The sequence below is a fragment of the Oreochromis niloticus genome, linkage group LG8 (genome assembly GCF_001858045.2).
Source record: "Oreochromis niloticus isolate F11D_XX linkage group LG8, O_niloticus_UMD_NMBU, whole genome shotgun sequence".
Taxonomy (NCBI): Eukaryota; Metazoa; Chordata; class Actinopteri; order Cichliformes; family Cichlidae; genus Oreochromis; species Oreochromis niloticus.
This window is the reverse complement of record NC_031973.2, coordinates 23,501,287-23,528,610: the sequence shown is the minus strand read 5'-3', so window position 1 is coordinate 23,528,610 and position 27,324 is coordinate 23,501,287. Positions and strand designations below refer to the sequence as shown.

The 27,324-nt window shown below is 40.2% G+C and overlaps 2 protein-coding genes across 8 annotated transcripts in view; both read left to right on the top strand.

Annotated features, from left to right (window-relative positions):
* Positions 1-277: 277 nt before the first annotated feature.
* On the top strand, positions 278-5,062 carry LOC100695526 (PI-PLC X domain-containing protein 1). 5 transcript variants are annotated; one of them, XM_005448004.4, is made up of 9 exons: positions 278-381; positions 1,834-1,922; positions 2,044-2,085; positions 2,203-2,314; positions 2,846-2,970; positions 3,065-3,196; positions 3,602-3,766; positions 3,908-4,091; positions 4,285-5,062. In XM_005448004.4, the coding sequence occupies exons 4-9, from the start codon at positions 2,203-2,205 to the stop codon at positions 4,512-4,514; spliced, it is 948 nt and encodes a 315-aa protein (XP_005448061.1). In that variant the 5' UTR covers positions 278-381; positions 1,834-1,922; positions 2,044-2,085; the 3' UTR covers positions 4,515-5,062. The 5 variants fall into 5 exon arrangements, with proteins under 5 accessions (XP_005448061.1, XP_019217614.1, XP_013128180.1 ...); XM_019362069.2 differs by lacking the exon at positions 278-381 and adding an exon at positions 1,092-1,110; XM_013272726.3 differs by lacking the exons at positions 278-381; positions 1,834-1,922 and having other exon boundaries at positions 1,940-2,085; positions 4,324-5,062.
* A 48-nt stretch (positions 5,063-5,110) lies between these two features.
* spata20 (spermatogenesis associated 20) overlaps positions 5,111-27,324 on the top strand; it is a 53,717-nt gene continuing 31,503 nt past the window's right edge. For 2 of the 3 annotated variants that reach the window (XM_005448005.4, XM_025909821.1), the window contains exons 1-13: positions 5,111-5,417; positions 6,413-6,541; positions 6,648-6,712; positions 6,794-6,948; positions 7,035-7,178; positions 7,357-7,558; positions 7,675-7,805; positions 8,195-8,299; positions 9,933-10,007; positions 11,360-11,572; positions 11,775-11,967; positions 15,460-15,628; positions 21,389-21,597. In XM_005448005.4, the coding sequence (XP_005448062.1) occupies positions 5,221-5,417; positions 6,413-6,541; positions 6,648-6,712; positions 6,794-6,948; positions 7,035-7,178; positions 7,357-7,558; positions 7,675-7,805; positions 8,195-8,299; positions 9,933-10,007; positions 11,360-11,572; positions 11,775-11,967; positions 15,460-15,628; positions 21,389-21,597 (1,987 nt within the window). In that variant the 5' untranslated portion in view covers positions 5,111-5,220. Of the gene's footprint in view, positions 5,418-6,040; positions 6,216-6,412; positions 6,542-6,647; positions 6,713-6,793; positions 6,949-7,034; positions 7,179-7,356; positions 7,559-7,674; positions 7,806-8,194; positions 8,300-9,932; positions 10,008-11,359; positions 11,573-11,774; positions 11,968-15,459; positions 15,629-21,388; positions 21,598-27,324 lie in introns of those variants that run through there. The other variant, XM_003438524.5, reaches the window with a different exon arrangement.

Sequence of the window (27,324 nt, the reverse complement as noted above, 5' to 3'; positions counted from 1 at the left end):
ATATAGAACAAAGATTTCAAATCTGTCTTTTATAGACTGCTAACATCTCATCTAAAATGCTACCCAAATAGTAACCCCTCTATGCAAAACTTACATTTAACAGAATAACTTTATCTTAACTTGATTACCCCATATATGGGGCTCCAGTGTATCTCTCCTCCAACCTGTTTTCTTTACAATAAATCTGTAGCCTGCAACACAATACATTACACAAAACAGTAACTACTTTGCCCATATGTGCTAATCTGATAGCTGTGAATGCTAAAAACAGGATCTACCGGTAGCACAAGTTAAGGCGAGTCATGCCAACACTTCACTAGACTACTCGTCAAACCAGATGGCTTAAGACTCTCACAGAGAACAACCTGTGTACAGACAAGAGTAAGGATGTGATTTATTACGTATGAGTTCACTTTGTAATTTACAAGAGTGGAAATTAATGTTTGAATACATTTTAAAAATGGCCTCCTCATCAGTGGTTTAACCCTGTTGACAGCTAGTTTCTCTTTTTAAGAATAGAGGTGGCCATCAGTGAGCAACAGTATGGCTTCATGCCTAGAATGAGCACTACAGATGTGATGTTTGCTTTGAGAGTGTTGATGGAGAAGTATAGAGAAGGTCAGGAGGAGTTGCATTAAGTCTTTTGTTATTCAAGGAAAGCATATGATAGGGTGTCAACGGCAAAACTGTGGTACTGCACGAGAAAGTCAGGAGTGGCAGAGAAGCACTATATGTGAGGGTGGTATAGGACTTTCAGTGTTAACAAGACAGTGATCTTGGTCAGAGACAGATGGATTTCTGGGTGGGACAACATCAGGGATCTGCTTTGAGCCCTTTCTTCTTTACAGTAGCAACAGGTTGACTGATGAAATCAGGCAGAAGTCTCTGTAAACTATACTGTTTGCAGACGGCATTATGATCTTTAGTGAGACTATAGAGCAGAGAGAAGAGAGCCTGGAGAGATGGAGGCATGCTCTGGTGAGAAGAGGAATGAAAGTCAATAGAAGCAAGACAGAACATGTGTGTGAATGAGAGGGAGGCAGAAGCTTCAAGGTGAAGCTCTCTGAAGCTAAAGAAAAAACAGTGCCACTTCTCCAAGAAATAGACTAGGTAAGACTAGGTTTTTTCTCTAATATAGTTTTTCTTAGCAGTGTTCAGCAAATATTTAGACATATACAGATCAAATTAATGGCAATGACAGGCCATTTGCCTGCCTGTCTAGCTAAAATAATTCCGATATTCTCATAAAGATCAATAAACAGCCTGCTGAGACAACTAGTGCCTTCACTACAACCAGCCCTACTGAAATAATTTCCCTGCATGATTTCAAAAAACAGAAAAGGATTATTAAATTTAATAATGTGTGAATGCTGTTTCGATATTTTTGTCCTTGCTGTAGCCTAGCTAAACAAAAATCTCTCCGATTTGGACGTAACATTGGGCGGCATTTGTCAAACTGACAGGAAAACCAAAGGAGACAGAGTCCTGCTTTGTATTAAAGATTCTTTTCAGGCTTCCTGCGTCACTTCAGCATGTCTATCAAAAAAGTTCAAATATTGTTACTGATGTCTGTCCTGCAGGTAATGATGTCTTTTCTGAACAGTTTGTAATGGTGCACTTGATAAATATGCACCCTGCAAACCTTTTTAGTATCAAAATGTGTTTCAGTAATTTCCAGAGATCTTACTGCTAGAGACATTGGTTAAACTTATCAACTAAGTCATCAAACAAGTGCCTTAGTTTACTTTTTTGAGTGCAGACTGAAATCCACTACTGAAGTCCGCACTAATATCAGAATTAAAAGTGTATTAAAAGCCTTTGTTTTTTCCCTAGTGAATACTGAGGGTATGAGGAAGCTTCATCAGGGCGTTCTATCTTGTTGATCAAACATTCCTTGTTTGGATCGCATCCTTGCAAAACCGGTAAGACAGCTAATGTTTTTACTCTTACAATATAACAATGAAGTCCTTCTTAGGAGCAGTAACAAAGCTAAGCCTCTGATTGTCTGACTGTGTAAGTTTATGTACACTGTCAAATCTGAAGGAATAACGAAGTAAACTACAGCTGGGGGATGACTTTGGCAGGGTAAGTGTTATTTCTTAAAACTTGTGACCTTTATGTTTGTGCTTAATGTGTTCACTGTTGCCTAAACCACTGAATTTCTAAGAGACTCTGACATAAGTTAAAAAATGTTTTGTGTAGATGTCTGCAGACAAAGGGAAAGGGAATATAAAGATCGCGAACTACAGTGACTGGATGTCACAACTGCCATCTAAACTTTGGACAATTCCTCTCTTCAAACTAGCCATACCAGGTAAATGTTGACAGTGCAACTGTGTCCAACTGATATCAAACACAGCATGTACACTGTGTCAAATTGGACCATTTTGTTAACAGAAATACTTTTTTGCAATCTACACTGCAGATTTTTGGGGGCACCTCCAATAGCATTTAATGGTAGCATTTATTCACTCAGAATTCTGACAAACAGAATGAATGAAAAAGGTTGTGGTTTCTGCTGCATTTGTTAATTAATTTGTTAATTCTTTGCAAAAAGTACAGTAGTTGTACTTGGCTAGTGCGGAGGCTGTACCCAAATGGTTTGTAATCTAAGAGTGAAGGAATGTATACAGTCAAAATTGTATAGATTTTACAATTTGCACAATATTTGATCTGGCGATGATACTAGGCATGATGGATTTCTGGACCACATTACATTTAAAAGAGGACTATAGATCTACATGAGAAAAAAATCCCATAAATACACCATAAAAAACAACAACTCCCAAATCTGTACAGCATTTTAAAACAGCATTGTTAAGGCATGTGTGTGTTTCATTCGTAGGAAGCCATGACTCTGTGAGTTATGATTTGGATACCAGCTCTGCTATTATAGAGCCTGACAATCTAACACGATTCAGCTGGATTTATTGCTTACGCAGAATAGTACGAACATGGGGAATGACCCAGGTAAGGGCAGTTTCTGACCTGCCGCTATCAAATTTATTGATGAACGTAACAAACAGAGAAGGGAATGTTTGACTGATGTTGGTTTTTATCACAGGAATACAACATCACAATGCAACTGGAAGCAGGAGTTCGCTACTTTGACTTGAGGATCGCTCGCAAACGTAATGACCACCATCCCACTAGGCTTTACTTTTACCATGGGCTGTGCACAAGCACTGATGTTGAGGTAATAATAAGCATATTTAAAAGTACAAGACTCCTTTCTGTATGTATATGTATCAGGAGTTCCCCTGCTGTGCACAGAAAAAAATATCTAATTTTATGATATAAAAATAACTGAACTTTTAGCAGATTTTTTTTTTATTTTTTAACTTAAGAAGACCTTTACTAAACATGAATAAAAATCTAAATGATCCACTTTAGGCAAGAGTTGTTTTAAAACTAGTTCAAGTTATAAAATATGACCGAAGGTAAACACAGGTGTTACTGATTTCCTTTATGAAGCATCTGTTCTATTTTGGTAATTAGCCTTAGTTAATGTGATTTATAACACATGTGCTCACTTACTACGTCATGAAGGAACCCTATAGATTCTTTATCTAATGCAAGCTAATTTTGCCATTGTGTTCAGACTGTTCTCAGGGAAATACATGCCTGGACAGTGGCCCATCCTAAAGAGGTCATCATCCTGGCTTTCTCAAACTTCAATGGTTTTGAGAAAAGCATTAAAGAGAAACTTCACAACCATCTTATCAGCTTCATTAAGACCTTGTTTGGAAGCAAACTCGTCCCCCCGGTAGTGTACAGTTTTTCTTCTTTTTTAAAAAATTTATTCATTTATTTTTAGATCAGTAGGTCAAATAAGTCTCATTATTGAAGTACTTACTGTAACCTTTGCTTATAGTTTCAAAATAAGATATTCATTATCTTACAACAGGGCATCCCCACACTGCAGAACTGCTGGGACCAAGGCAAAAATGTCATAGTTTCATATGACTATCCAGCAAACCACCATCCTGAAATGTGGAAAAAAATAACTTATTACTACGCCAATAGCATGGATCGTGCACAAGTTAAATCAAAAATATCTGAAGCCTTGGGAAAAGAAAAGACTTCCAATTGTGAGTTTTCTCAACTACGCCATGTTATAAGTTATAGACAGCTAGACATTCATCTTTGGTGATCAAAAACAATATTACTTGGGACTGTAAATATCCAAAGTAGCATCTATTCAGAGAGAAAAAAGTTTTAAACAGCCAGGTTATACACGATATAATTTGAGATAATTGCTAAGCTTTAACTTGTTCCCCACAGATTTCTTTGTATGTGGTTTGAACATGACTCTTCCAGCAGATCATAGGATACTCATCTACATCCTTCGCCTCTGCGACAGTTTCCCCAACGTTATAAGGAGGGGTCTGCCTAAGCTCCTGAAGTGGCTGAAGCAGCAATCTGGCGTGAACATCGTTGCCTCAGACTTGGCAACTCGCAAGGACTTTGTGTCAACAGTTGTTGAGCTCAATTCTGCACTAATGAAACCATAACTGAAAAAGTATTGTATTTCTTTAGTTTGAACATGACCGTGTGTGTGTGTTTTATTCTTTAAACCATAGATAACTCATCGGTTCATTGAAAAGATATAAATTTGTACAGTTACTTGAGGCTTAAATATTTTGCTTTTACATAATTATTGTATTGCTTTTTTAAATAAACAATAAATTGTTTTTAAATTTTTATCTAATATGTCAAATACAAAAACAAATACATTTTGTGTTGTATAAATTCAAGACTAGTAACAATTAATAAAATAAAAAAATGTGTAGAAAAATAAGCATATGAACAGAGTGTAATATTAAATTATAAGCCACACAAGGAGGTAGGAAAAAAGTGCAGATATATTTTATCACACATATCCAATGCAATGCGAAGATGGTTTATAATATATTAGAATTTGTGTTTTATTTCCTTTAGGTAATGTAAAGATTTTATATTTAATTTAAATTCGTTTACGAAAATAACAAACTTGGGAGAAGACGTTACTGCACAGTTTGTCATTTTTATTTTGTATCACCAAATGAAATACTACATTATCTCCTGTGATCCCCACTCCTGCTTTGTTGTCGCGCCTCCATCTGTCAAGTTAGGGTATTGCAAAAACAGTGTTTAACTCATGCCTGGAAGTTTTGACTGCTGTCTCTTCACAAACTAGCTAACGTTAGCTTGCTAAAGTGACACACTTGGTGGATTAGGATGTTAAGACTAGCATGGCGTCGGTCGGCGTCCAAACATAGCCCCGCGGGACCTACATGCGTGTTAACTGCAGCTTATTCGGGAGCGTATAGGCCACAGCAGAAATCACAGGTTGACTTTAGGTGTTTCAGACAAATTCCCCACCCACCAAGCGACAGGTCACCGCTCCTCCATCCCCGGGCGGCCTGCTATCTCAGGTAACTGCCTCAGCTAATGTGTAGCTAGTGCTAGCTGTACGTAAACACTGCTTTGACATTTTACAGCAAGCATAGCGGGCTTAGCATAAAAGTCACGATCTGTTGTATTATGATACGGTTGTTGCTTGTGGCACAATAGCACTGACGAGTGTCGAACCACACCATACTCCCATATAAAATCATTCATAATAATATGTCCCTAAGGCTAACTCGTGGCCAGAGACATTCCCCCGTAAGTGCAAACATTTGATTAAAATCATAATGCCACGCATTTCAATTCGGTGTAAGTACAAAGGCTGACAATATCTTTTGGTTTCTATTAACTGGTTAGCTTTTCTAGCTGGTTTCCATCGACCATCCTCCGCTAACGATGAAAATTTTAGCATTGTGCTTCTGAGTTACACGTGAAAAATCACGCACATATGTGCAGCTTTTCCACCCGAATTCAACGAAAATGACTCATAAAATGAAAGCTGTTTATTGACGTTTTCTGGGGTATGAACTTTTATTTTTAAGCTAAGTCGTAATAAATTGGGGAATAATCAAATGGAATTCGCCACGGCTGCCAGTCTGGGCTAATAGCTGCTTGACAGCTACTGCAGCTTTAATAAGGAGCTGCTGAACGAGCTTGTACAGCCCCAGAAACACTCATGGATTGTAATTAGTAAAATTAACCTATTAATATTAGTATATTATTTTATATATTTTTATGTCGATACTAAGGGCATTGAGAGTGTTTCTGTAAGGAATGTAAGGTATAGAAAAATTTGAATGTTGTAGCTGTATTTTTATCAAAAGGTGAGTATTACTCAAGGGCTGCACAATGACATTCTGGGGCTGGGTTATATTGTGTAAGGTATTTAGTCACTGAAGCCATCTGTTAAACTGGACTCACAATTTATAATATATTTAGACCCACACTGAGGCAGCAAAATCGAGATTGCTTTGTTTTGCTAATAAGAAACAGGATTCACGTAAGTATCTTGTGTGTCTAGTCCGTCTGTCTTCATGAGTATGGCATCAGGGAGTGAAGGGCCATCATCCACTTCTCACAGACACACCAACAGGTTAGCTAAGGAGAGGTCACCCTACCTGCTACAACATGCGCACAACCCTGTCGACTGGTGAGTGCTTTTTAAACTACAGATGGACATACACACTCTGAAAGCACAGCCAAATGTCAAGTTTTGTTTTTCTTGTCTTTTCTTTTCGTTTCTCATTTTTGGTCAGGTATCCATGGGGGAAAGATGCTTTTGACAAAGCAAAGACTGAAGATAAACCCATCTTTTTATCGGGTAAGATAAAAAAGAATCTTAGAGATATAGGTTACAGATATCTGGACCACTACATTGAGTTTTCTTGTGCTTGACCTCCAGTGGGCTATTCCACATGCCACTGGTGCCACGTTATGGAGAGAGAGTCCTTCGAGGATGAGGAAATTGGCAAAATCCTTAGTGAAAACTTTGTCTGCATCAAGCTAGACAGAGAAGAGAGGCCTGATGTGGATAAGGTCTACATGACCTTTGTGCAGGTTTGTATACGTTTACATTTTCACATGCAAAGCTCTTTCAGCTTCACTCTGCTAATGCACCTCCATAATTTTTGCCTCATTTCCAGGCAACAAGTGGAGGTGGTGGTTGGCCTATGAGTGTGTGGTTGACTCCAGAACTTCGACCTTTTATTGGAGGCACCTACTTCCCTCCCAGAGACCGTGGAGGTAGACCTGGGTTCAAGACGGTCCTCACCAGAATCATAGATCAGGTAGTAAAACTTAAAGAATTAGGGAACGTTAGTATATCAGATTTCATGCAGTGTTAGAGTGGGTGAAAAAAAAGTCCTTAAAGAGATGGAAATGATATTTTTGTTTGTTGTCTTTACCCTCCTGTACTGTCTCTGTGAAAGTGTATGAACGACATGAAGTATGGCTTGTGTTCTTCAGTGGCAGAATAATCGTCCTGCTTTGGAGTCCAGCGGGGAGAGGATCATTGAGGCCCTGAAAAAAGGCACAACCATCACCGCAAACGCAGGCCAAAGTCCTCCACTGGCTCCAGACGTGGCTAATCGCTGCTTTCAGCAGCTCGCACATTCCTTTGAGGAAGAGTATGGAGGCTTTAGAGACGCTCCAAAGTTCCCCTCACCAGGTCGACATGAGCCCAAGTGGTCAGCTCTGTAGCTTTAAGACTTGTAGAATATTCTTCATTTGGCTATCTGACAGCAATTCTTTTCCTGTTTCTCTCTCTTGCCTGTGCGTCTGTAGTGAATCTGATGTTCCTCATATCCTATTGGACTGTGAATCGCTCCACATCGGAAGGGGTCGAGGCTCTCCAGATGGCCTTGCACACGCTTCGCATGATGGCACTGGGGGGCATCCATGACCACATTGCACAGGTATAAACAAACCAAACTACAGTTGTAATAATAATAATAATGATGTATACTTTATTGATCCCCGTGGGAATTTCTACACTACAACAGGACTCCCAAACTCTAGAGGAAGGCTCTTAAAATGGGCATTTTGTACTGTTAGGACATTTTATTCATGAAGTAACAACAAAATTAAATAAAAAGTAGTCAGAATGTTCACAAGTGGCTTCTCTAATGCCCCGGCCTGCTTTGTTCATGTCAGACACAAAAACACACAGATGTACTCTTGGTCTCTTTTGTATAATCGTGTTTTTAGTTCAAGTCAGATGTACTTATGTTGTAATACTGATACTTTAAACTAATTTTAGTGAGTAAAATTAAGCAGCCTCCCTCTTTATGTCTCTTTATCTCAGGGTTTTCATCGTTACTCCACAGACTCCTCCTGGCATGTTCCTCACTTTGAGAAGATGTTGTACGACCAGGCTCAGCTGGCTGTTGCCTACATAACAGCTTCCCAGGTGTGTGCAATTTTCTCTGTGTGGCTGTTTGTGTATCTGACAGTGTAATTAGCTCTGATCTTTCTCTCTTGTCTGCATAATTAATGTTACCCACCCAACCTAAAATCTCCAGCATAAGAGATGGCAAACATTTACTTTGTTTCAGAGTCAAATCAAACACTCACAGTGACGACACGTGTGCTGTTATTGTGAGGCTTATTGTTTGGGCAGTGACCTACCAGAACATATTCTGTAATTTTATACATTTATTTCTTACAGTTTGAGCCCAGAGAGTTGTGATAACAGATTTCTTTCATTTACTAGAGCAGCATTTCCTTGTTATATTGAAAAAATGAGAGGCAGTTTTGAAATTTCACGTCTTTTTGAGCTAAGATATCTCACCTCTATACTGATAGAAAGGAGGGTTTCACTGGTTCACCCCACTTAAGATCAAAGCAGGCTGAATGTGGCCCACAATGTGAAATTACAAAATGAGTGCGGCAAATTAGTCCTGCAATGTTACACAGTCTGTGTGAACGGCTGCATTAAGAATAGGTGAGCCTAAAAAAAATACTTTTAAAACATACAATAGTTTCAGGAATTTTACGTGTCCAGTGTGTTTTACTGTTTTACTCTGACACTCCCAACACACAGTCCCTCCTTTCCTGTGACAAAGTAGTGCAAGAACTGCTCTGCTTCACATCTATTTACTTTCATCTCACTTGTTTGTAACTGCCCATCAGGATGGGCCGGTATGACGTCTTAGGTTGCTTTAGCTGAGCGAAACACTGGTGTGGCGGTTAGAATTGTTTCCTCATGGCAAGAAGGTCCTGGTTTTGAATCCAGCCTGGAGCCTTTGCTTGTTCTCCCCGTGTGTCCTCTTACAGTCCAAAGAGGTTAAGTTATTTGGAAATTCTAAATTGACCGTAGGTGTGAATCCCAGGGTAAAGTCTGACCTGATCAGCTTGTACGCCGTCTCTCACTTTATGACGTCTGGGATAGGCTTCAGCGCCCTGTGACCCAGAATTGAATTAGAAATGGATGCATTTCTTAAACTACGCAGTAATTTTGATGATCACTATCAAAGGCAGCAGTGATCAAACATCTAGTCATCTCAAGTGGTTTCACACATCGCTAATATAGTACAGTATAAAGAGTATTGCAGATGTTGTAATGCTGGAATTTTTTTTGCTTCCTCAAAGTCTCTATCAGCATAAGTCCTAAAAATCCAGGAGTGGTCAGACTGTGCTTTGTAACTTTTCTTTTATTTATTTAACCCTCAGTCAAAATCACAGTACTCTACTGTTTTTAGTACATCACTGCAAACACTTGACAGTGTTTTCCACTGCAGTGGGCAGCACTGAGTTATGATGCAGCAAACAACTTAAGAATCTGAATGCCATAGTTTTCAGTTTTCCCGTGAGTGCATGTTGGGCTGGCCTGCTTTTAAGTCAGAGACTGAAAAACAAACCCTAATTAGGACACAAACATACAAACTCAAATGAATAAAACTCTCATTGCATACTGCAGAGACCACTCCACGTGACAGTACCTGTGAGGTCATGTTAAGGTTAAATCATGTTAAGGTTAAATCATGTTAAGGTTAAATCATGTTGCTTTGGGAGGTGACTTGTGTGCATTTCTGTTTTTCCAGGTTTCAGGTGAGCAGTTTTTTGCAGAAGTGGCTAAGGACGTACTGCTTTATGTCTCCAGAGACTTGAGTGACAAGGTGAGTCTGCCATTTCTGTGGCAGAACTGCTGTGTTGTTTTTGTGGTAATGGGAACTCTTCACCATCATTATGTTGATTTTGTAAATCAGCAAATAAAGAAACATATTTCACAAGAAATAGTTACTTTTGGCTGCTTCTTTGGCACGAGGGGTCGTCACAGCGGGTAACTTTAAAGGTTTAGTTTGGCAGAGCTTTTACACCGGATGTCCTTCCTGATACAACCCTGAAGAGGATTTATGTTTCCAGCTGAGCAAATGTGTAAACCCCTACACTGTGGAGCTAAGGGGGATATTTATGATAATAACTGTGTTTATCTTTCTACAGCCCCAAAAAAGTTTTTGGGGATTTTCTTACCTGGATGATTGAGCATGTGTCAAGACGTCTTTCACAGACTTGGAGAATCAATGCACAGGCATATTAAAGCAAACACTGTATTAAGTTCCTTTCTGTGGATTCTTTTTGTTCATGCATCCTCAAGGTCACGGGGTGGGTGGGACCCCGTTGATGAATAGCCTCTTAAACTCTTGCCTCTCGTCTAAGGGTCAAGCCTTTTTTTTTCCTTTTGTTAAATGAGGCGACAGAAGTGAATTGGGCACACAATTAAAACCAGACTTGTTGCAATAATAATATTCCCTAAGATTTATTATGCAATTACAGGCTAATGAATTGGTGCTGCAAAGATCATTTTCTACAGACTTCATGCCGCTTTTTTGTAATACAGTGGGTGGGATCTTCCCACAGTGAGGGAGACTCCGTGATTGTCCTCAGGCTAATTTACTGGAGTACTTTTTTACTTCAGCTGGTTTCCTGTGAGCCTTGTTGGTCTCAGTGATCTCCAGTCTCTGTATTTCCTTTTTAACTACCTGAAGCTTGATTTCTCTTGCATCACAGGGGTTGAAATTAATTGAGAGTCATTATGTGTTTTTTTACAGTAGATCTATTAAAACCCTATTAAACTTTGTGGTTGGCAAATCTCTGTGTTTCCCAACCACATTAATAAGCCAGTTATGATCTTAAAAACGTGCAGTACCAGTGCAGTGTTTAAGTCTTCATTTTAGGAAAAAAATGCTAAATCGTCCTGCTTTTCCTCCAACCAACTGCCACGGTTTTAGGTTTTGATGTGTTTTTACTTTTAGCTTTGAGCTTTCCGAATTATTTCAGTGTCTAAACTAATTTTTGCATGTTCTCAGATAGTTGCTTTCGTCATCATGTCACAGCAACAGAAAGAGTGTCGTGAATACTGATGCATGTTTCTCAACTGATCTACAACAGTGTGTTTTGTCTCTCGTCCTTAAAAAGCACCTCTCCCTCCTCCTGCCCTCTCTGTGTGTTTGTGCATTCTCTGAAACAGTCTGGGGGCTTCTACAGTGCAGAGGATGCAGACTCTGTCCCGGCTTTGGGGGGACCAGAAAAGCGAGAGGGGGCTTTCTGCGTGTGGACAGCCTCTGAAGTTCGGGAGCTCTTACCAGACGTGGTGGAGGGCGCCGCTGGTAATGCTACGCTGGCTGACATCTTTATGCATCACTATGGGGTCAAAGAGCAAGGCAATGTTGCTCCAGAACAGGTACTTTTGTTCTAGTTGTGTTGATCTTGCTCAGGGAATGAAAATGAATATGCACAGAATGATAATGGTTTATTATATTTCAGTCACAGACGACTTTAAGGTGACTTGAGAGTGTCAGTAACCATTAACATGAAAAATGCTGCAGTCAGTGTGGATCAGTATGTGTGAACACCCTCTTATTCCCTGTACTGTGTGTTGCCAGGACCCCCACGGGGAGCTGCAGGGCCAGAATGTGCTGATCGTGCGTTATTCAGTCGAGTTAACAGCTGCTCGCTTTGGCATCACTGTCGAGAAAGTCAATGAGCTCCTGGCCTCCGCCAGAGCCAAAATGGCCGAAGTGAGGAAGAGTCGGCCACGCCCTCATCTGGACACCAAGATGTTGGCCTCCTGGAATGGTAAAGTTTATACTACAGCATTGAAATGGTCACTTCCAATCATTCAAATGGCTCTTAGGCTCAGGATCATTGATGTTTATGTTTAATAGATGAGTAATCGTAATAAGTGGCAGCAGTAATAGGGCTTGGCGATGTCAACAAAAACATTTGAGGGTGAATGGTGCAGCTTTATATATATTAGGGCCACTGAGGGTAAAACAAATTCAGGGGCCAGTTGAAGGGAAAACTAAGAGGAAAATGTATGTGGAAATTTATGCAAATTTATAGGGAACAAAAGACCACTAAAAACAAATGTTCTCTTTAGTCAAGGAACTATATCGCTTTACTTTTCAGGTTTAGGTTGGAAAGAAATTCACATTTTTGATTTCCTGGAATCAATAACTCATGAGGAACGTTATTAGAACTCCAACAGCACCTTTTTCAATCATTTTAGTCAGGCAGTCAACAGACCACAAGTTCTCTTTTATTAAAACGAGGCAGACCTGGAGCAATAATACACATTAATAAGTCATATGCAGCTGACTGTGAGAGGAATGTGCTGCGACCGTCTACAGAGTGTTAGCTTTGCACTCGTACAGTGAAGTGTCACTGAAATCACTTTATCCTTTTTGGTCATACTGCAACTCTTTGTCTGTGAAAACCTGTTCCTGATTTTTTTATCAATTCAATTATATTTATATAGAATAGAATAGTCCTTCATTGTTAATGTACAACGAAATTGTGGGTGCTCCAGACCAACTGTGCTGGAATAAAATCTAAATTGTACACAGCAGGAATAAAACACAACAGGAGAAATATATACAATCAAGAGGGATTTATACAAAACAAGAGAAAGGCACACAATAGAGAACAAAATAGTTGCAAAGTGCTTAGATGTAGTGCAAAGAAAAGACCGTATGTGAGAAAGGCCCAGGGGAAGAAGCTGTTTGTAAGTCTGGAGGTGTGGGAGGGCAGCGGGTCAAACAGGTGGTGGACGGGATGCAAAGGATCACCTGTGATGGCTCTGGTTTTCCTGAGATGGGAGGAGCTGGTGATGGGCTCAAAGGGTGGCAGAGGGCAGCCAGAGATTTTTTTTGAGGCGGTGTTAATTACCCTCTGTACAGCCTGCCTGTTCTCTGTTGTGGCCCCTGGGTACTAAACACCCAGGCAGCAGGAGAGCAAGCTCTCCACTAAGAAGCAGTATATAGCTGTCAACTCAAAACAGTCCCCTGAAGGATCTTTATATTCTAAAGTAAAGAAGCTACAAATAATAGAGAATAAAGCAAGAATCAGATGACTCTCTGCGAACAAGCACTTTGGCGACAGTGGGAAGGAAAAACTCAATTACAACCAGAAGAAACCTTTAGCAAAACCAGGCTCAGGGAGGGGAGGCCATCTGCTGTGACTGGCTGTGGGTGAGGGGAGGAAGATGGGACAGAAGACAGACTGTGAAAGTGAGCCACAGATTAATAATAACTAATGACCCCAATGCACTATTGGGGCACTGTGAGCTCTGTAAGATAAGATGAGAAATAATTAGAAACTTATTTACTTATTTAGTTTCTCATAAATTTACCTAAATGTGTTCATTTTTTGATAGATAGAAAATTGACTCTCTTCTCAGCCCCCCCTTTAGTCCTTTAATATATTTTTTTTTTTACCTTAAATGGACCAAACACTCCTAGAGTGGCGATACCCAATACATATGTCTGCATTTTGTAAACCAAATTTGAGATATCAGAAGTAATTTGGCCTGCTCAGCTGGGGATAGATAATTCTATCTGAAGTAAGGCTGGCTGAGGTTGTGATCCATGGTCAGTTTGTTTTCTTCAGTAGATGGCAGTGACAAAAGCTCAAGCAGACAGCACACAGCAGAGAAACTAAAGCCATGTACTGCTGAGGACACAGTCAGCACCAACATGGATTTCAGCCACCAAAAAGGAATCAATATCCGTTTAAGTGTACACTATGTTTAGGACATTTCCAGCCTTTTACCTGAAGAGAACTCGGTCAGACTCCATTGACAAAACCAGTAATTTTACCTCCCAAAACAGCAGTAAACACAGTTGTTTGTGTACTCCTGCCTTGATTGGTCAGTTAGTGTTGTGTGACTGAATTTCATTTGTCCCACAGAGTAACTGTCAACCTGCACTTTCTTTCTTAACACAAATCAACAAATGTCATCTGTTGTTACATACAAAGTTTAGCCATTATTTAATATAAAGCTTCAAACTTAGAGTTACTATTTATTCTTCGACCTACACTGTGTCTCCCTCCATGCTGCAGGAGAAATTGAACAGCGACCTTTAGGTAACAGTGCTAGAGTGCACCAGTGGAAAAGCTGTGACTTTAAACATCAAGCTATGTCACTATAAAGGACATACACAAAAAAAACCCCAAAACAATGTCAGTGACGTAGTAGTTCAAGCATTTCAAGATCGATCACAATTTTGAGCTTATTGCCTCAAAATGACAAATGTGATGTTGACCTTGGGCACAGTTTGGGTTAAGACCAATAAGTGGATCACTGTCTGTAAGTCTGATTAAATTCTGACCATTAACACAGGAGGAGTAGCGGGTCTTGTAAATTGTGCACAGCTGTGGCATGAGCTCACTGATCCTTTGGCTGGATTAGCTAAGTATCGATAGACAGCTCAGCTTCTTAATCAGAGGCAGTGATCTGTCTGATCAGTGATTCAGGTTGCAGACGTGATAAAAAGTGTAACACAGCGTGCCAGAAAGGAGAAGTTTTTCTCTTGGCTGTGCCACAATGTGACCATTAATTCCACAACGGAAACGGACACCTTACATTATATTAGTTGACAGATTATGAGGACTTCTTCTTTTCTCAACAAGACAGTTTGATTCTGATTATGCCAAGTTATCACAAGCAATTCTATCAGACTGTCATATATTTACAGTAAATACAGCTTATATTCATGAGCATGCCGTTTTTCTGCAGTGTCAAAGTGTGCGTAGATTATTACAGACACTTGTCATTTAGGATTAGTGTGATGTCTCCTTAGCACTGTTTGTCCTGCACATTGTCTCAGATGCGATTAATTACAAGAGAGCACACATACCCAAGTGCACCCAAGAATTTGGCTGCTAGGGCTGACGTCTCAGACAGTGTGTGTTAGTGAGGTAATGAAGCTCGGCGATCCTGAGGACTTTCCAATTAGACGCAAGACTCTCTGTCTCCTCTCTAATGAAGAAACCTTGCCATTAATCACCTGTCCTCTGCTGCAAAACTTTGAAGACGAGGCTGTGCACTCACTAGGCTTTGATTTACTACATGAAAGATGGGAGGAGGGAAAGCGGGAGGAAGGATGGATGCAGATAGGGACAAGAGGAGGAACAGGGGGACTTCAAAGGAGAGAGGGGGGGATAACTAAATTGAAAGAGTGGTAGGGGCTACATGTTGATACCTAAGCAGTGAGTATGTCATTTTATTACTTGGTGACCTCGATACAATCACCCTCAACGACATCACTGCTACTTTCTCCCTGTTAGGCCTGATGCTGTCGGCCTACGCTCGTGTTGGAGCTGTGCTGGGGGACAAGGACTTGGTGGAGAGAGCAGTGAAGGCTGGGGGTTTCCTAAAGGAGCACCTGTGGGACGCTAAGCGGCAGACCATCCTTCGATCTTGTTACCGTGGAGACCAGATGGAGGTGCAACAGATGTAAGCGAGAGAAAGTTTTGATGGCTCAGTTTTTAAAAGCTTTAATTCAGTGATCATGGTCAGAATGAGCATCTGATGACAGCTGGTTGCTTGATGCTTTTGTTCACATACATATCAGACTACACCCACACAGTCCTGCAGTTTTTGAATATTTAACTGTGACTGAAAGCTGTCAGAGGATGTTTGTCCTAACCTTGATTTGGATTTTTGAGAGTCTCAGAATTTTATTCCTGATTCGATGTATCTGTAGTACAAATTTCTCTCAGAGACACTGCATGTGTTCTTTTTTCCCGAGGTTTAGCAAACCTCACCGGTAGGGCGTAGAGTCATTGGAGGTGAGGCGGGAAGGTTATGGAGTGAAACCAAAATGAAATGAATATGATTTATGGAAAGTAAAGGTTTGCTGAACCACTGCACCAAACAAAGCTGTGCTAAATTGAGTCCTCCTCGGCCGAGAGAGTTGTTGAATGTTTTAGTTCTTATAAGAAAGCAGAAGACCACAAAGGAAATACTTCTGTATTTGTCTGAGTTTCCTTCGCTTTCTTGAAGTGTTTGCTAGATTTATGAGGTGTGATCCAGAATTTGGGCCCACAAAAATGAGAAGCCTTAGCTGATTTTGGATTTGGTTGATTTCTCCTTTAAAATATTCCTGTTGTTGTGCCTCTAGACTGTTTTGAGCATTTTGCTATTTTTATATTTTAGTGGACACTTGTGCCTTCATCTACTGGATGTTCTCCAGCGGTGATCCTTCAACTTGATTTTAATTTTTGGGAGGCAGACAGAGTTCTCGAGGTGGCTGAGTTGTGGTCAGTGCATTGCCAGAAAAACTTTCAGTTTGCTGGAACACATCAGAGTTCTGGTTGTTTCCGCTGAAAGTTGTCTCAGGGGCCTTGAGACGTCAGGGCATAACGTCAGGTTTCTAATCTCACTCTGTGGTCTAGAATCTCAGTCTCGCTACCTTCAGGCTGATGATTGTGTAGTCTTTGAAGACTGCCCTGTTATAGCTGGAGACCCAGGTCTAATTGCAAGGGATGATCCTCCACACCAGGTTTTTTCCAGATGTTGATGATTGAGATGAGATGAGATTATAATCTCGAGCTTCTCAATGTCAAATGACATAAAGCTGTGTCTCTTTCGTACTGTGGGACATTGTTAAATAGGATGTGGAAAATATGTTTTTTTCACTTTGTAGTAGAGGAGCGGTACGCAGTAGTTCTGTACTGAGATGGCTGTTTATATGCAAACAGGAAACGGTTATATCTGGATAAATCAGGTTACTCTGAGAAATCAGAGAACATGTTCACATGCATTCTAGTAACCTGGTTATAGCAAAGCCACATTTACATGCTGCAGGTCAGTAATTAGTTTTTCTCTTTTAGTTTCTATCATTTTGTCTATCTGAGACAAGACTGGCCCTGTGTTAATTGGGTTAAAGACGCCTGTTGAATGACTCGTGATGAGTGTTTTTTTTTTTCAGCCCACATAGCAACAGTACAAAATCTGTTTTGTCTTAGAATGACTGTTTTCTTTTACGGGGTGCCGTGTTTGATTTTTAACCTTTTGCAGTTAAGCCTAACATGAAGTGGAAGATGGCATAGAGTTAAGCTAATACTGTTAAGCTTAAGCTCAGGTTTTTGTGTTGAAATGGCCAAGAAGACCAAATACAAACAGAATTTCTCATCAGTGTGACAAACACAGCGGAACGAACAGAGTCTCTTGTTGATTCTACACCATAACTCCAGGTGTCCCCGTTCTGTTGGCTAGCCCTATGTCCTAGTTATTACGAATGAGTGAGTATGCAGTATAGCCGAATCAGCAGAAAAATATGCCAGGAATCCCACAGCACAGCATGAAATGCATGCAATTTTAAACACACATATAAACAGATAGACACCACGAGCCTCCGTCTTCCACAGCCTGTGTCTCATTCATAATGTTCCAATTCAGGATGGGGTCAGCACTGAGAGTGCTTACCAAAGCCCTTTTCTCAGGCCTGGTTTACTTTCAGTACATTGGTAAATCACTCTGTCACACCAGGCCAGGCACATATGGGCCGTGGGCTAATTTAGCAGGAGGAATAGTAGGTGCTCGGGCTAACTGGGTTAATAGGCCGTGGTAATGTTGAGGAGCTGATCATGAAGAGTATCACCAAGGTCTTTAGGAACCAAAGGAAGGCATGACAATGGATCCAGTACAGCCATTGCAAATGGGTCACTGGTGATGTTGACTCGTTACTCAGGCTGCTGTTGTAGCCTCTTCAGCAACTTCTCAATTAGTAATTTCTTTTAAGATTTCTTTTTTGGCATTGTAGAATTTATTAGACTGCAGTCTACTCTGTACTATCCAAAGTAGGGAGAAAGGGTGGGGCCAGATGAAATTGTGTGGGGAGAAATGGAGCTCAGACCCTTGTAGGGGCATATGTGTTGCCTGGTCAACCAGCTGACCTATAGTGGAGCCCCCTCATTTATTTTATTTTGTTTTAGTTTAATGTTAGCCCTGCATCAGGCTGACAACCTGTCCAGGGTGTACCATGCCTTTGGCACTATGGTAGCTGGGATAGGCTGTTAGTTTTAAGGATGGTTTGTTTTCATTCAATGACTGTTGCAGTTTAAATAACATACTATTTTCTAGTGCTAAAATGAATCTGTTTTTTTAAGCATGAGCCTGTCATTACTGTGGGGGTCTATTTGCTTGTTTTCCCAAAGATCACAATAATATGTAGTAATGCAAATTCAAACTTTTTGAGCCAATAATCAGATGTGATTTTGACTGCACTCTAATAGTGTGCAGTCAGTTATTCTTTTTCCACCTCACTGCCGTTCAATTACAGTTTTACACACAATCCCACACACATGCTGATGGGCTGGCGCATAAAGAGCAATTAGATGAGGGCATTCAAATTAATTTCAAGGGTCTGCAGAGTACCAAAGGCTTCTGTTAGGGTTAGCTACATTGTTTTATTAATGACTCAAAAAGGGGGATCTCTTTCTATGTGTTTTATTTTTGTCTCTCCTTTGTTCACATTGTTGTGTTTTTTCATATGTAATGGACTCCTCAAGCAGCACGTTCTGTAGGACGAGCATGCATATTAAATTAGACTCGAACATAAAGGTCAGTGCTGTTGTTAAAACGATGGGACCCGTTGCCTTTCTCTGACCCACATCACCCACTAAGTTCCTCCATCTAAGCTTTATTCAGTGGGTAGTGAGTGCTTGTGTATCTGGGAACCATGATGAAGCCATCATTCTAAAAGTGTCCCCCGCGGTGCTATGATACGGTAGACTGACAAGGTGTTTTATCTTTGCTCTCAGGGAAATGACTCATTTAACACGGGCTGTTGAAGGTGTGAATGAAAAGGCTGTCGAGTATTTCTGAAAGGCTTTTTACATTTTTGTGTTTGTGTGTCAGCGAGGTCGTTTTGAGCGCTCGTCTCTGGCTGTCATCCCTGTGGCTGGAGTCACCTCAGCCAGATGACATGTTGTTGTGTGACTGAAAAGGCTGTTGTCCTCTTTTGTTTTTTAAACTAAGAAAAAATGATTGAGAAGCTGGCTTAGTAATGTCTGTGTGAGTGTAGGGAAGGTTGAGATTGTGTTTTACTGAAATACAATAGATGTGTCTGGTGTTAAATTTGATTTAAAATATTATTTTAAAAGTCTTCAATTTAAAGGTTCTACACAAGCAGACACTCTGTGCCAATACTGCAGTTCTAAATCACTGCATAGTGTGGGTGTTTCTAAAGACCCAGACTTCACGAGGCTCATGCAACAAAGATCTTAGGGAATATAAAATTCTCATTATTATATATATAGGTCTGCTTTATAAGTTCAGTACTGTGCAAAAGTATTAAGCTAGTGTAAAATTTTATATTTTGTAAGGAAAGTGGGAAATGAATCCAGTGATTTACTGAAATGTGCAAATATAAATGGAAGTACAGAATATGAGGCAAAAACAGAGTTTTCACAGTTCTGTCACGCATGAAATTCAGTAACTGGAATGACCAGATTTATTCTTCAGCACAGCTTGAATTCTTATGGTCAAGATTTCTTATAATTTCTTTTATCAGTCTTAAGGAAGATTTCTCCGAGCATCTTAAAGGACTTGTCTTTGCGTTTTCTAAGCTCTGCTGTTTTTTGCCATTATCAGCTGCTGTTAGCCGGCGTTAGTGAAACTTGAAGTGGAGGTAACATTGTTGGACTCCTACACTTGGCAAATAAACTCTTATACGATCTGAGAATGTAAAATTGTTTATCAGGAGGAGAGTCCTTCTTAATGTTAATATAATGTTAGCTTATACCCAGCTGTTGTAAAACAGAGGTGTGATCCTTCATATCTTCACTCCACAGAAACCCTACGACTTCTCTCTTTTAATGGATTTTATGGGAACGCATCAATTTGCTGGAAGGCATTATTTATGTTTCAAACTCAAAAAACAACGGATTACCTGTTGACAAAAAAGAAATCACATTGCTTTAACTATATAGAAAATATAAGAAAAATCATTTATTTGCCATTTGTAAACATAGATCTGGGTAATTAGGAAATCTTGTGCAGAGCTTAGAGTCAGTTAAATGAATACTTTTTTTAAAATTTCAAGTATAGAATAGTAGTTTCTGTATTAAACTTTAATGACTGTGGTCTTTAAAAATATCGCACGAAATCGAGATATTTATTTTACATAATAATCTATATGAAAATTGTCAGGTTACAGGGACTGAAACGAGTGAATAAAGTGGCAGAAGCCCAAAGAAAAAACTTTAAAAGAGCTTCAGAAAACCTTAGAACTTTTGCTTAAGACCAATTTAAAAATAACAAGAAATTCTGGCTCCTTGGAAACAAAAGAAAAGAGGGTATGGGTCAGGACTTTTGCACAGTCCTGTACTGTGTTGAGTTGGCTAGAACAAGCGCTCTTGCACTGTGTATGAGTTGGCTCATGAATCAGCCTTTTTTCCGGGGAAGATAGGCTGCGCTCTGACTCCTCACCTCTCCATGTCCTTAAAATCATGCACTTTATCTTCTCCAAGTGCACCTCCTGTTTTCAGCCTCTTGACTGCCAGCCATCAGCCTCTCATGTCACAGCACTGTCTGGCCTCCTGTCACCGTCTGTCCCCATGCACTCACTCAGACGGGGTGCCGTCATGAGAATTGGAGGGGAAAAGTAGCATGGGGTGGAATAACACTCGAATTTAGAAGCTGATTTGCAGCGACTGAGTAGCAACATTGTGAAGGAGAAGTCTTGAACAATAAATCAGAATCAATTTCACTGACAGAGAATGATTTGTAAAATTGGGAGAGATTGGTAGGACAAAAGAACTCATCTGAATGAAGGAAGTGGGAGAAGGAAAAAGAGTTACTTCAAACGTCAGACATCTTATGTATGCAGTTGTGTGTGCCTATGCGAATGTCTTTGCCTTTACTATAGAAACACAGATGAATAATTACACATTGAGAAAAATGCTTCAGGAAGTGATTATACTGGGCTAACTATGTGTATTATAATGTAGTCGTGGATTGTCCCAAGTATCTCCTTCAGGCTCTTTGTAAGGCAGTTCCTCCACATTTCTTTACCATCTGGCTGTTTGTCTTCCTCAGGCAGTATAAAAAAGTAAAGCATGGAATGGAGAAAAAAACAAAGCAAAACTAGTTCACTAAAAGTAACTCATGTCAACACATCGATCAATAAATTCGTAATGAAAATTGTCCTCATTCCCACTCTCCTCTCCTGCTCCTCTGATTTTCACTTTCTCCCTCTGTGCTCTGCAGATCTCCGTCTATCTCTGGCTTCCTGGATGACTATGCCTTCATCATATGTGGTCTGCTGGACCTGTACGAGGCCACGCTACAAACAGAGTGGCTACAGTGGGCTGAGGAGCTGCAGCTGAGGCAGGACGTGTTGTTCTGGGATGATCAGGGCGGAGGCTACTTCTGCAGCGATCCCACTGACAGCACAGTACTGCTGCAGCTGAAAGAGGGTGAGGGATGGATGCATTAGCTGCTTTTTTTAACCATAGGAACATTTGAAGGGGCTCAATGCACTTAACTTCAATAAGAACTACATATCTTACGCCCAGCAAAGTCCCTGCTCAGGGGGTTGGCACATTCTGGAAGTTTAGGGATGTGTGAGTAGAGACTGCTTTTTGTTAGGATAACTTACTTTTTATAAAGATAACATTTAAATCTGGCCCAAGCACAGCTTTTGATTGCTCTGTTTGAGCAAGACAAGAGAGGCTTACACAGCTGGAACGTCTGGTTTGCCATGTTTTTAGAAAGTCTTGTCAGAATAGCTGTTTCTACATCACTGAACTAATTTGCCTAATCTCTGAGGGTCTTCAGACTGAAGTGGAATCACATATAAACAACAGTGTAAAGGAACCTTTTCTTTCTTTGAAGTTTCAGGGACAGAATAGGTAACTGGAGTGGAAATGTAGGTGCTGATAGATCAGTAGATCATCTCAGTATGGGTGTTGAGGGAAACATGATTTCTTTCTTATAAAATGAAAAGAAACTACTTAGACATCCAAAATCTCTGTTATCTTACCTGTGTCTACAATATTAGTAGTGAATTTAAATACATAACTCTGAAAGACATTACCATCATGTCAGAGCATGATGGTAATGTCGCCTGTGGCGATTAGGAATCCACAAGGAGTGTGATTGGATTACGGTGTCATAGAGCACACATTTTGAGTGATTGTACTCTGAGCTATAGTGATTCATACGTCTTTTGTTTCTAAAATATGAAAGCCAACAAAAACATCACAGTTTGTATTTAGCATTTTTTGTGACTCATACTGAATACCTGAAAACTTGCTGGTGTTTTTGAATGTTGTATTTAACCCTCTAGAAATCTAACTGCTCTGTAAAGTTTCAACATACACTATATAAGAGATATAATGTAGCTACCTTGATGATCTCACACACACACGCACACATCTATAACCACTACATGAACCCTACAGTCTGCTCCTCTGACTTTAACTTTAAGTCCTATGGATAATATACAGTTTATACAAAGAGGCAAATTAGCCATGGAGTCAAAAGTGTGTTAAATGGAAATCTGTGGTCTTGAATAGCTTTAAGTGGGTCTTCAAGGAACAAGAGTTTTGATATTAGACCTGAAGATTTGCCCTGATTAGTAACTGGAAGGAGCACAAGTGCTTGATTGCAGTTTTTGTCACATTTGACAGATTGATTGTGTTGTTAGATGAGCACGGAGGTGATCAGGAGAAGTCTTTAACATCCATTCTCCTGGGCTCACAAATGTCTGTAGAGAACTTAGGGTAATTTTTTTGAATTAGTCATGTAATGTTTTTTTTTATCTTCCAGCTGCTCCAGTAAAGCAGTAGAAAATAAGCGATTAACAAACTCTGAGAAGGGTTCAAGCTTTGGAGACACATGCACTGAAATGTGACATCAGAAAATTATGCCAGTCGACCAAGCAACAGGCTGAAAGTGCTACAGGCATATGCACACATCTGCTGTAATATTGGAAGTTCTGTTGAGCTGTTAGAAAATAAATAACAAACTGGTGCTGCTACTGTTGGGCATGTGGCAAGTCTGTTTAAAGATGCAGGTTGGATTGACAGACAGGTGAAAGATTAATAGTACTACTGCAGAATACCGCTGTGGCTCAGGCAAAGTGTGAGGATGTAGCTCAGAGAGATGAATAAATACTAAGTTTGGGATGTGTCTGCAGAATTGGAAATTGGCAGAAGTTGACTACACCGAGTTAAACAAACAGAGGAGGCATGAATGGATGCTGAGTTACTGGATGAGCGTAGTCATTAATTGCTCATCTTTTCATGTATCGTCCATCTCTTTCTCGCCTGCGTATATCTTTCACCTTATTGATCGATTTGGATCTTAAAACAATGGAAGCCTCGTCTGTAATATCTCTGTCAGTCTCCCTCTATTGCTACACTTTAAATGTTAGTGAAGAGGCAAGAAGGCACAGATGAGTGGATAGACTGATGAATAGCTGGAGGATAAAAGAGGGGAGCAGAGGAATATTGACCTCCTCCTATCTACCTTCAGCACTGTAAAAGCCTCCCTCATTCAAGCTGAACCTCTGCAACTTGAAAGCACTCAAAGACTGATGCTCTGATTCTTCGGCTACTTTGATCACCAGGCCTGTCAAATACGTCTTCTTTCTGTCTCTCAGTCCATCTGCTCCTGACAGGCTGGAACAGGATGACAATCTGCAGTGGGAATCTCAAACCCACCTCCTGCTTCTGCCTGCTCTCATCTTGCTTACATCTTCATTCTTTTCCAATTATTACATGTTCTTTCCTTGCTGCCCTCATACTTACCTTTTAGCCTTGTAGGGTTTGTTTCTTTTCCTTCCTCAGTATGGGCCTTTTGATGTTGATTACAAATATAAGCACAATTGGTCCGCAAATAGTTTGCCTTACAAACAGTACTAGAGTTTTGTTTTGTTTCAGGCTATTCGGTAATTAAAAATCTGTTTTCTGCTTGAGGAAATGAAACCCAACCCAGAAACAATCCTACTGATTTCCCGGTGACTGAAGTCTTTTGTCTTTGACCTGGCTCTGCCTCCTGTGCCTCAGCTATACAATGATTTTGAACCTAGTAAATGACAAAACAGGTGGCATGGCATTAGACTAGCATCAGAATGGTGCTGGAAACCTTTGAGGACAATATTTCAGCAATATCTAATACAGTGGTTCCCAAACTTTTTTTGCCAGGCCCCCCTTTTTTACAAGAAAAATGTTCGCCGCCCCCCCCCCCCCCCCCCCCCGCACAAACACATCCTCCAAACACACACACTCATATTTTGTTTACAAACTCCATTGCGGTTTATTTCACACCTCAAACATTTAGTAAACAATTAAGCAAATACAAGTAAACGGCAATAAATTACAGATAGTAATAAAATACACTACTAACTCTTGCGTCCACACCTACACGGGTATTTTTGAAAACTCAGCTGTTTCTATGCGTTTGGGCTTTTCGTCAACACGTAAACGGCGTTGCGATTCACCGAAAACGGAGATTATTTAAAACTCCTTTTTTATGTTTACGTGTGGACGAGGAATACAGAGTTCGTCATGTAACGACAAAGGTATGTGCCTCTTTTCACGTCACGCTGTGCGCCACGTTATTGTTTACATGAGATGAATTGCAGAATGGCAGATAGAGACAAAATACTGTTAATCTGACTATCTTCAGGTTTTACACGCTTACATATACACACGCAGTTACTGTCCCTCCATTTAGAAAGGCAGAGGCGTCACGGTGTAATTATTTTACGTGTAGTTGTTTTTCTCCTGTGTAATAATATTCAACATTGCTGTCAATACATTTTTCAAAAAATGTCTGTCTGTGCAAAATGGGTTTAAACACATAAACAGCTGTGGGATACTGTTTGTCCGTGATTTGAACAGGGGGAACAAATTGTGGCAGGATCAGCCTGATATTATTTGTATCCCGCTGTAACTTTACTGCATAAAGAGCTAACATGTCCAAAATGTCAGGAGTAGTTAGTTATTACAAGAAGTGTTTGTGAACTAAAAATCAAGAATGTGGGATCCTGTTTGTCCGTGATTTGGAGAGCCCAGCGCTGCTCCCGACGCAGGGAAACTAATTTTGCAGGGGAGACCTACCATGGCACTTGTGCAGGTGAAGCCAAAGGGAAGATATGCTTCACCATATTTTCTAGTCTTTGGCTTGGAAGGAAGTTGGTTTGGAAACATATTTGGCGATGCTTCATCTCCTGCTTTGCGTTTGTGTGGGAGCCCCGTCAAAAACCTGTCCACAGTGTCCAAGCGCTCTTTTTTTTTTTTTTTTTTTTTTCATACCGCGCCCCCCCTACAATGGCTCTGCGGGCGGGCCCCACACTTTGGGAACCTCTGATCTAATATAATATAAGTGATTGATGAAGCTGTGATGAGATGTGGGACATTTGGGCCAGGCCCCTAGTGGACAAGCTGTGTAAGGCCAGTATTTATGTGTTTGTTTTGGAATTATTTGTTATTTATCACACATGCACTGAAAATATCTGCTCTAATCTAAAATTGGCATATAACTGTAGAGAATGAATTAAATGATTAAAAAGGTTAGAAATAGACTGATCAAGGTACACAAATGGCCACTAGAAATGAAAAATGTTGTCTAACCTTGTTTTGCACTAAGCAATGTACTTAAACCTTTCCTGCAGTGGAAAGTTTGGAATTTTGTAGAAATAATTCCTTTAGATGCCAAAAGTTTTGCTAATTAAAATCTTTTTATGTAAAAAGGTAGTGATGAAACAGTGTTTTATTATAGAAGTAGAAGAAGTAGCACTGTGCAGACAGACTGACAGACTGCTGTTTCAGAGATTCAATCCTGAATTGGGTGAATTTTTCCAACTTTTCCGGCTGGATAGTCACGTTCGGGGCACAGTCACTTTGACTGATAGGTGTCCCAAGACAGACAGTTATAGTGTCTGATGGACCTCTGCACAGTGTGTCTGCTGTTGGAGAATTTTTAAATGAATTATGTAACTACTATTATGGGTTGCTGTCCATCCCAGAAGTTTGTGCTTAGTTTTGGTGATTAAAATATTAGTGGCTTGTTAGCTGATACTTACTTAGAGTGCGGGAAAATATTATTTGGTCACTTGCTGAATTTGTAAGTTTGCTCACTGACTAAGAAATGAACAGTCTCTATTTTTTATGATGGTTTCATTTTAATGGAGTGAGACAGAATATTAACCAAAAGTTCAGAAAAAACACATTACATAAAAGTTATACATTGATTTGCATCTCATTAAGTGAAACAAGTATTTGATTCCCTACAGCCTAGACAGAATTCTGGTTCCCACTGATTGGTTATGTGCCACGTTACAAACAATCAGTCAATTACAGATACTCCTGATCCCAATGTGTTATGTGTGTAAAGCACACCTGTCGACAGAATTAGTTTCTTCCAATCCAGTCTCTCCACCATGGTTGGCAAGACCATAGAGCTGTCATAGAACATCGAGGATAAGATTGTACATCGGGACAAGGCTGGAATGGGCTACAGGACCGTCGTCAAGAAGTTTGATGAGAAGATGACAACTGTTGATGTGATTACCATCAGTCACCCTCATGAAGTCTGGAGCTTAATGCGAGATCTTGATTCATAGGGTTAGGATGATCACGAGAAAGGTTAACAAGCTCATCCTGTGTCGTTAGTTAGCAGTTGGAACCACAGTCACCAAGTTCACCATTTGTAACACACTACGCTGTAATGGACTGAAGTCTTGCAAGACCTGCAAGGTCCCCCTGCTCAACAAGGCACATGTACAGGCTCATCTTTACTTTCCCATTGAACAGCTATATAATTCAGAGAAGGCTTGGAGTAAGTGCTGCAGTCAGATGAAACTCACTCTTTGACATCAACCTAACCTGCCATGTTTGGAAGAACAGATATGTTCTTTGGGTCACACTCAACATATCTGTTCTTCCAAACATGGCTAGCCAGTCTCTAGACCTCAGTCCTGTAAAAGCCTGTGGAAGGAGCTCAAGCTTCAGGTAGCTAAGCAGGTAGCTAATCTTTTAGCCAAGAGTTTCTGTAAAGAGGCTCGCTGCGCCATTAAATATAAACAAATGTCCAAGAAACCCATCCTCCGCATATATACATGTTCTGTACAGTCAGTGTATGAAAATATAATGGTCTATACTTTTTGGTTAGCTCGTAAAAGCAAAAAAAAATTT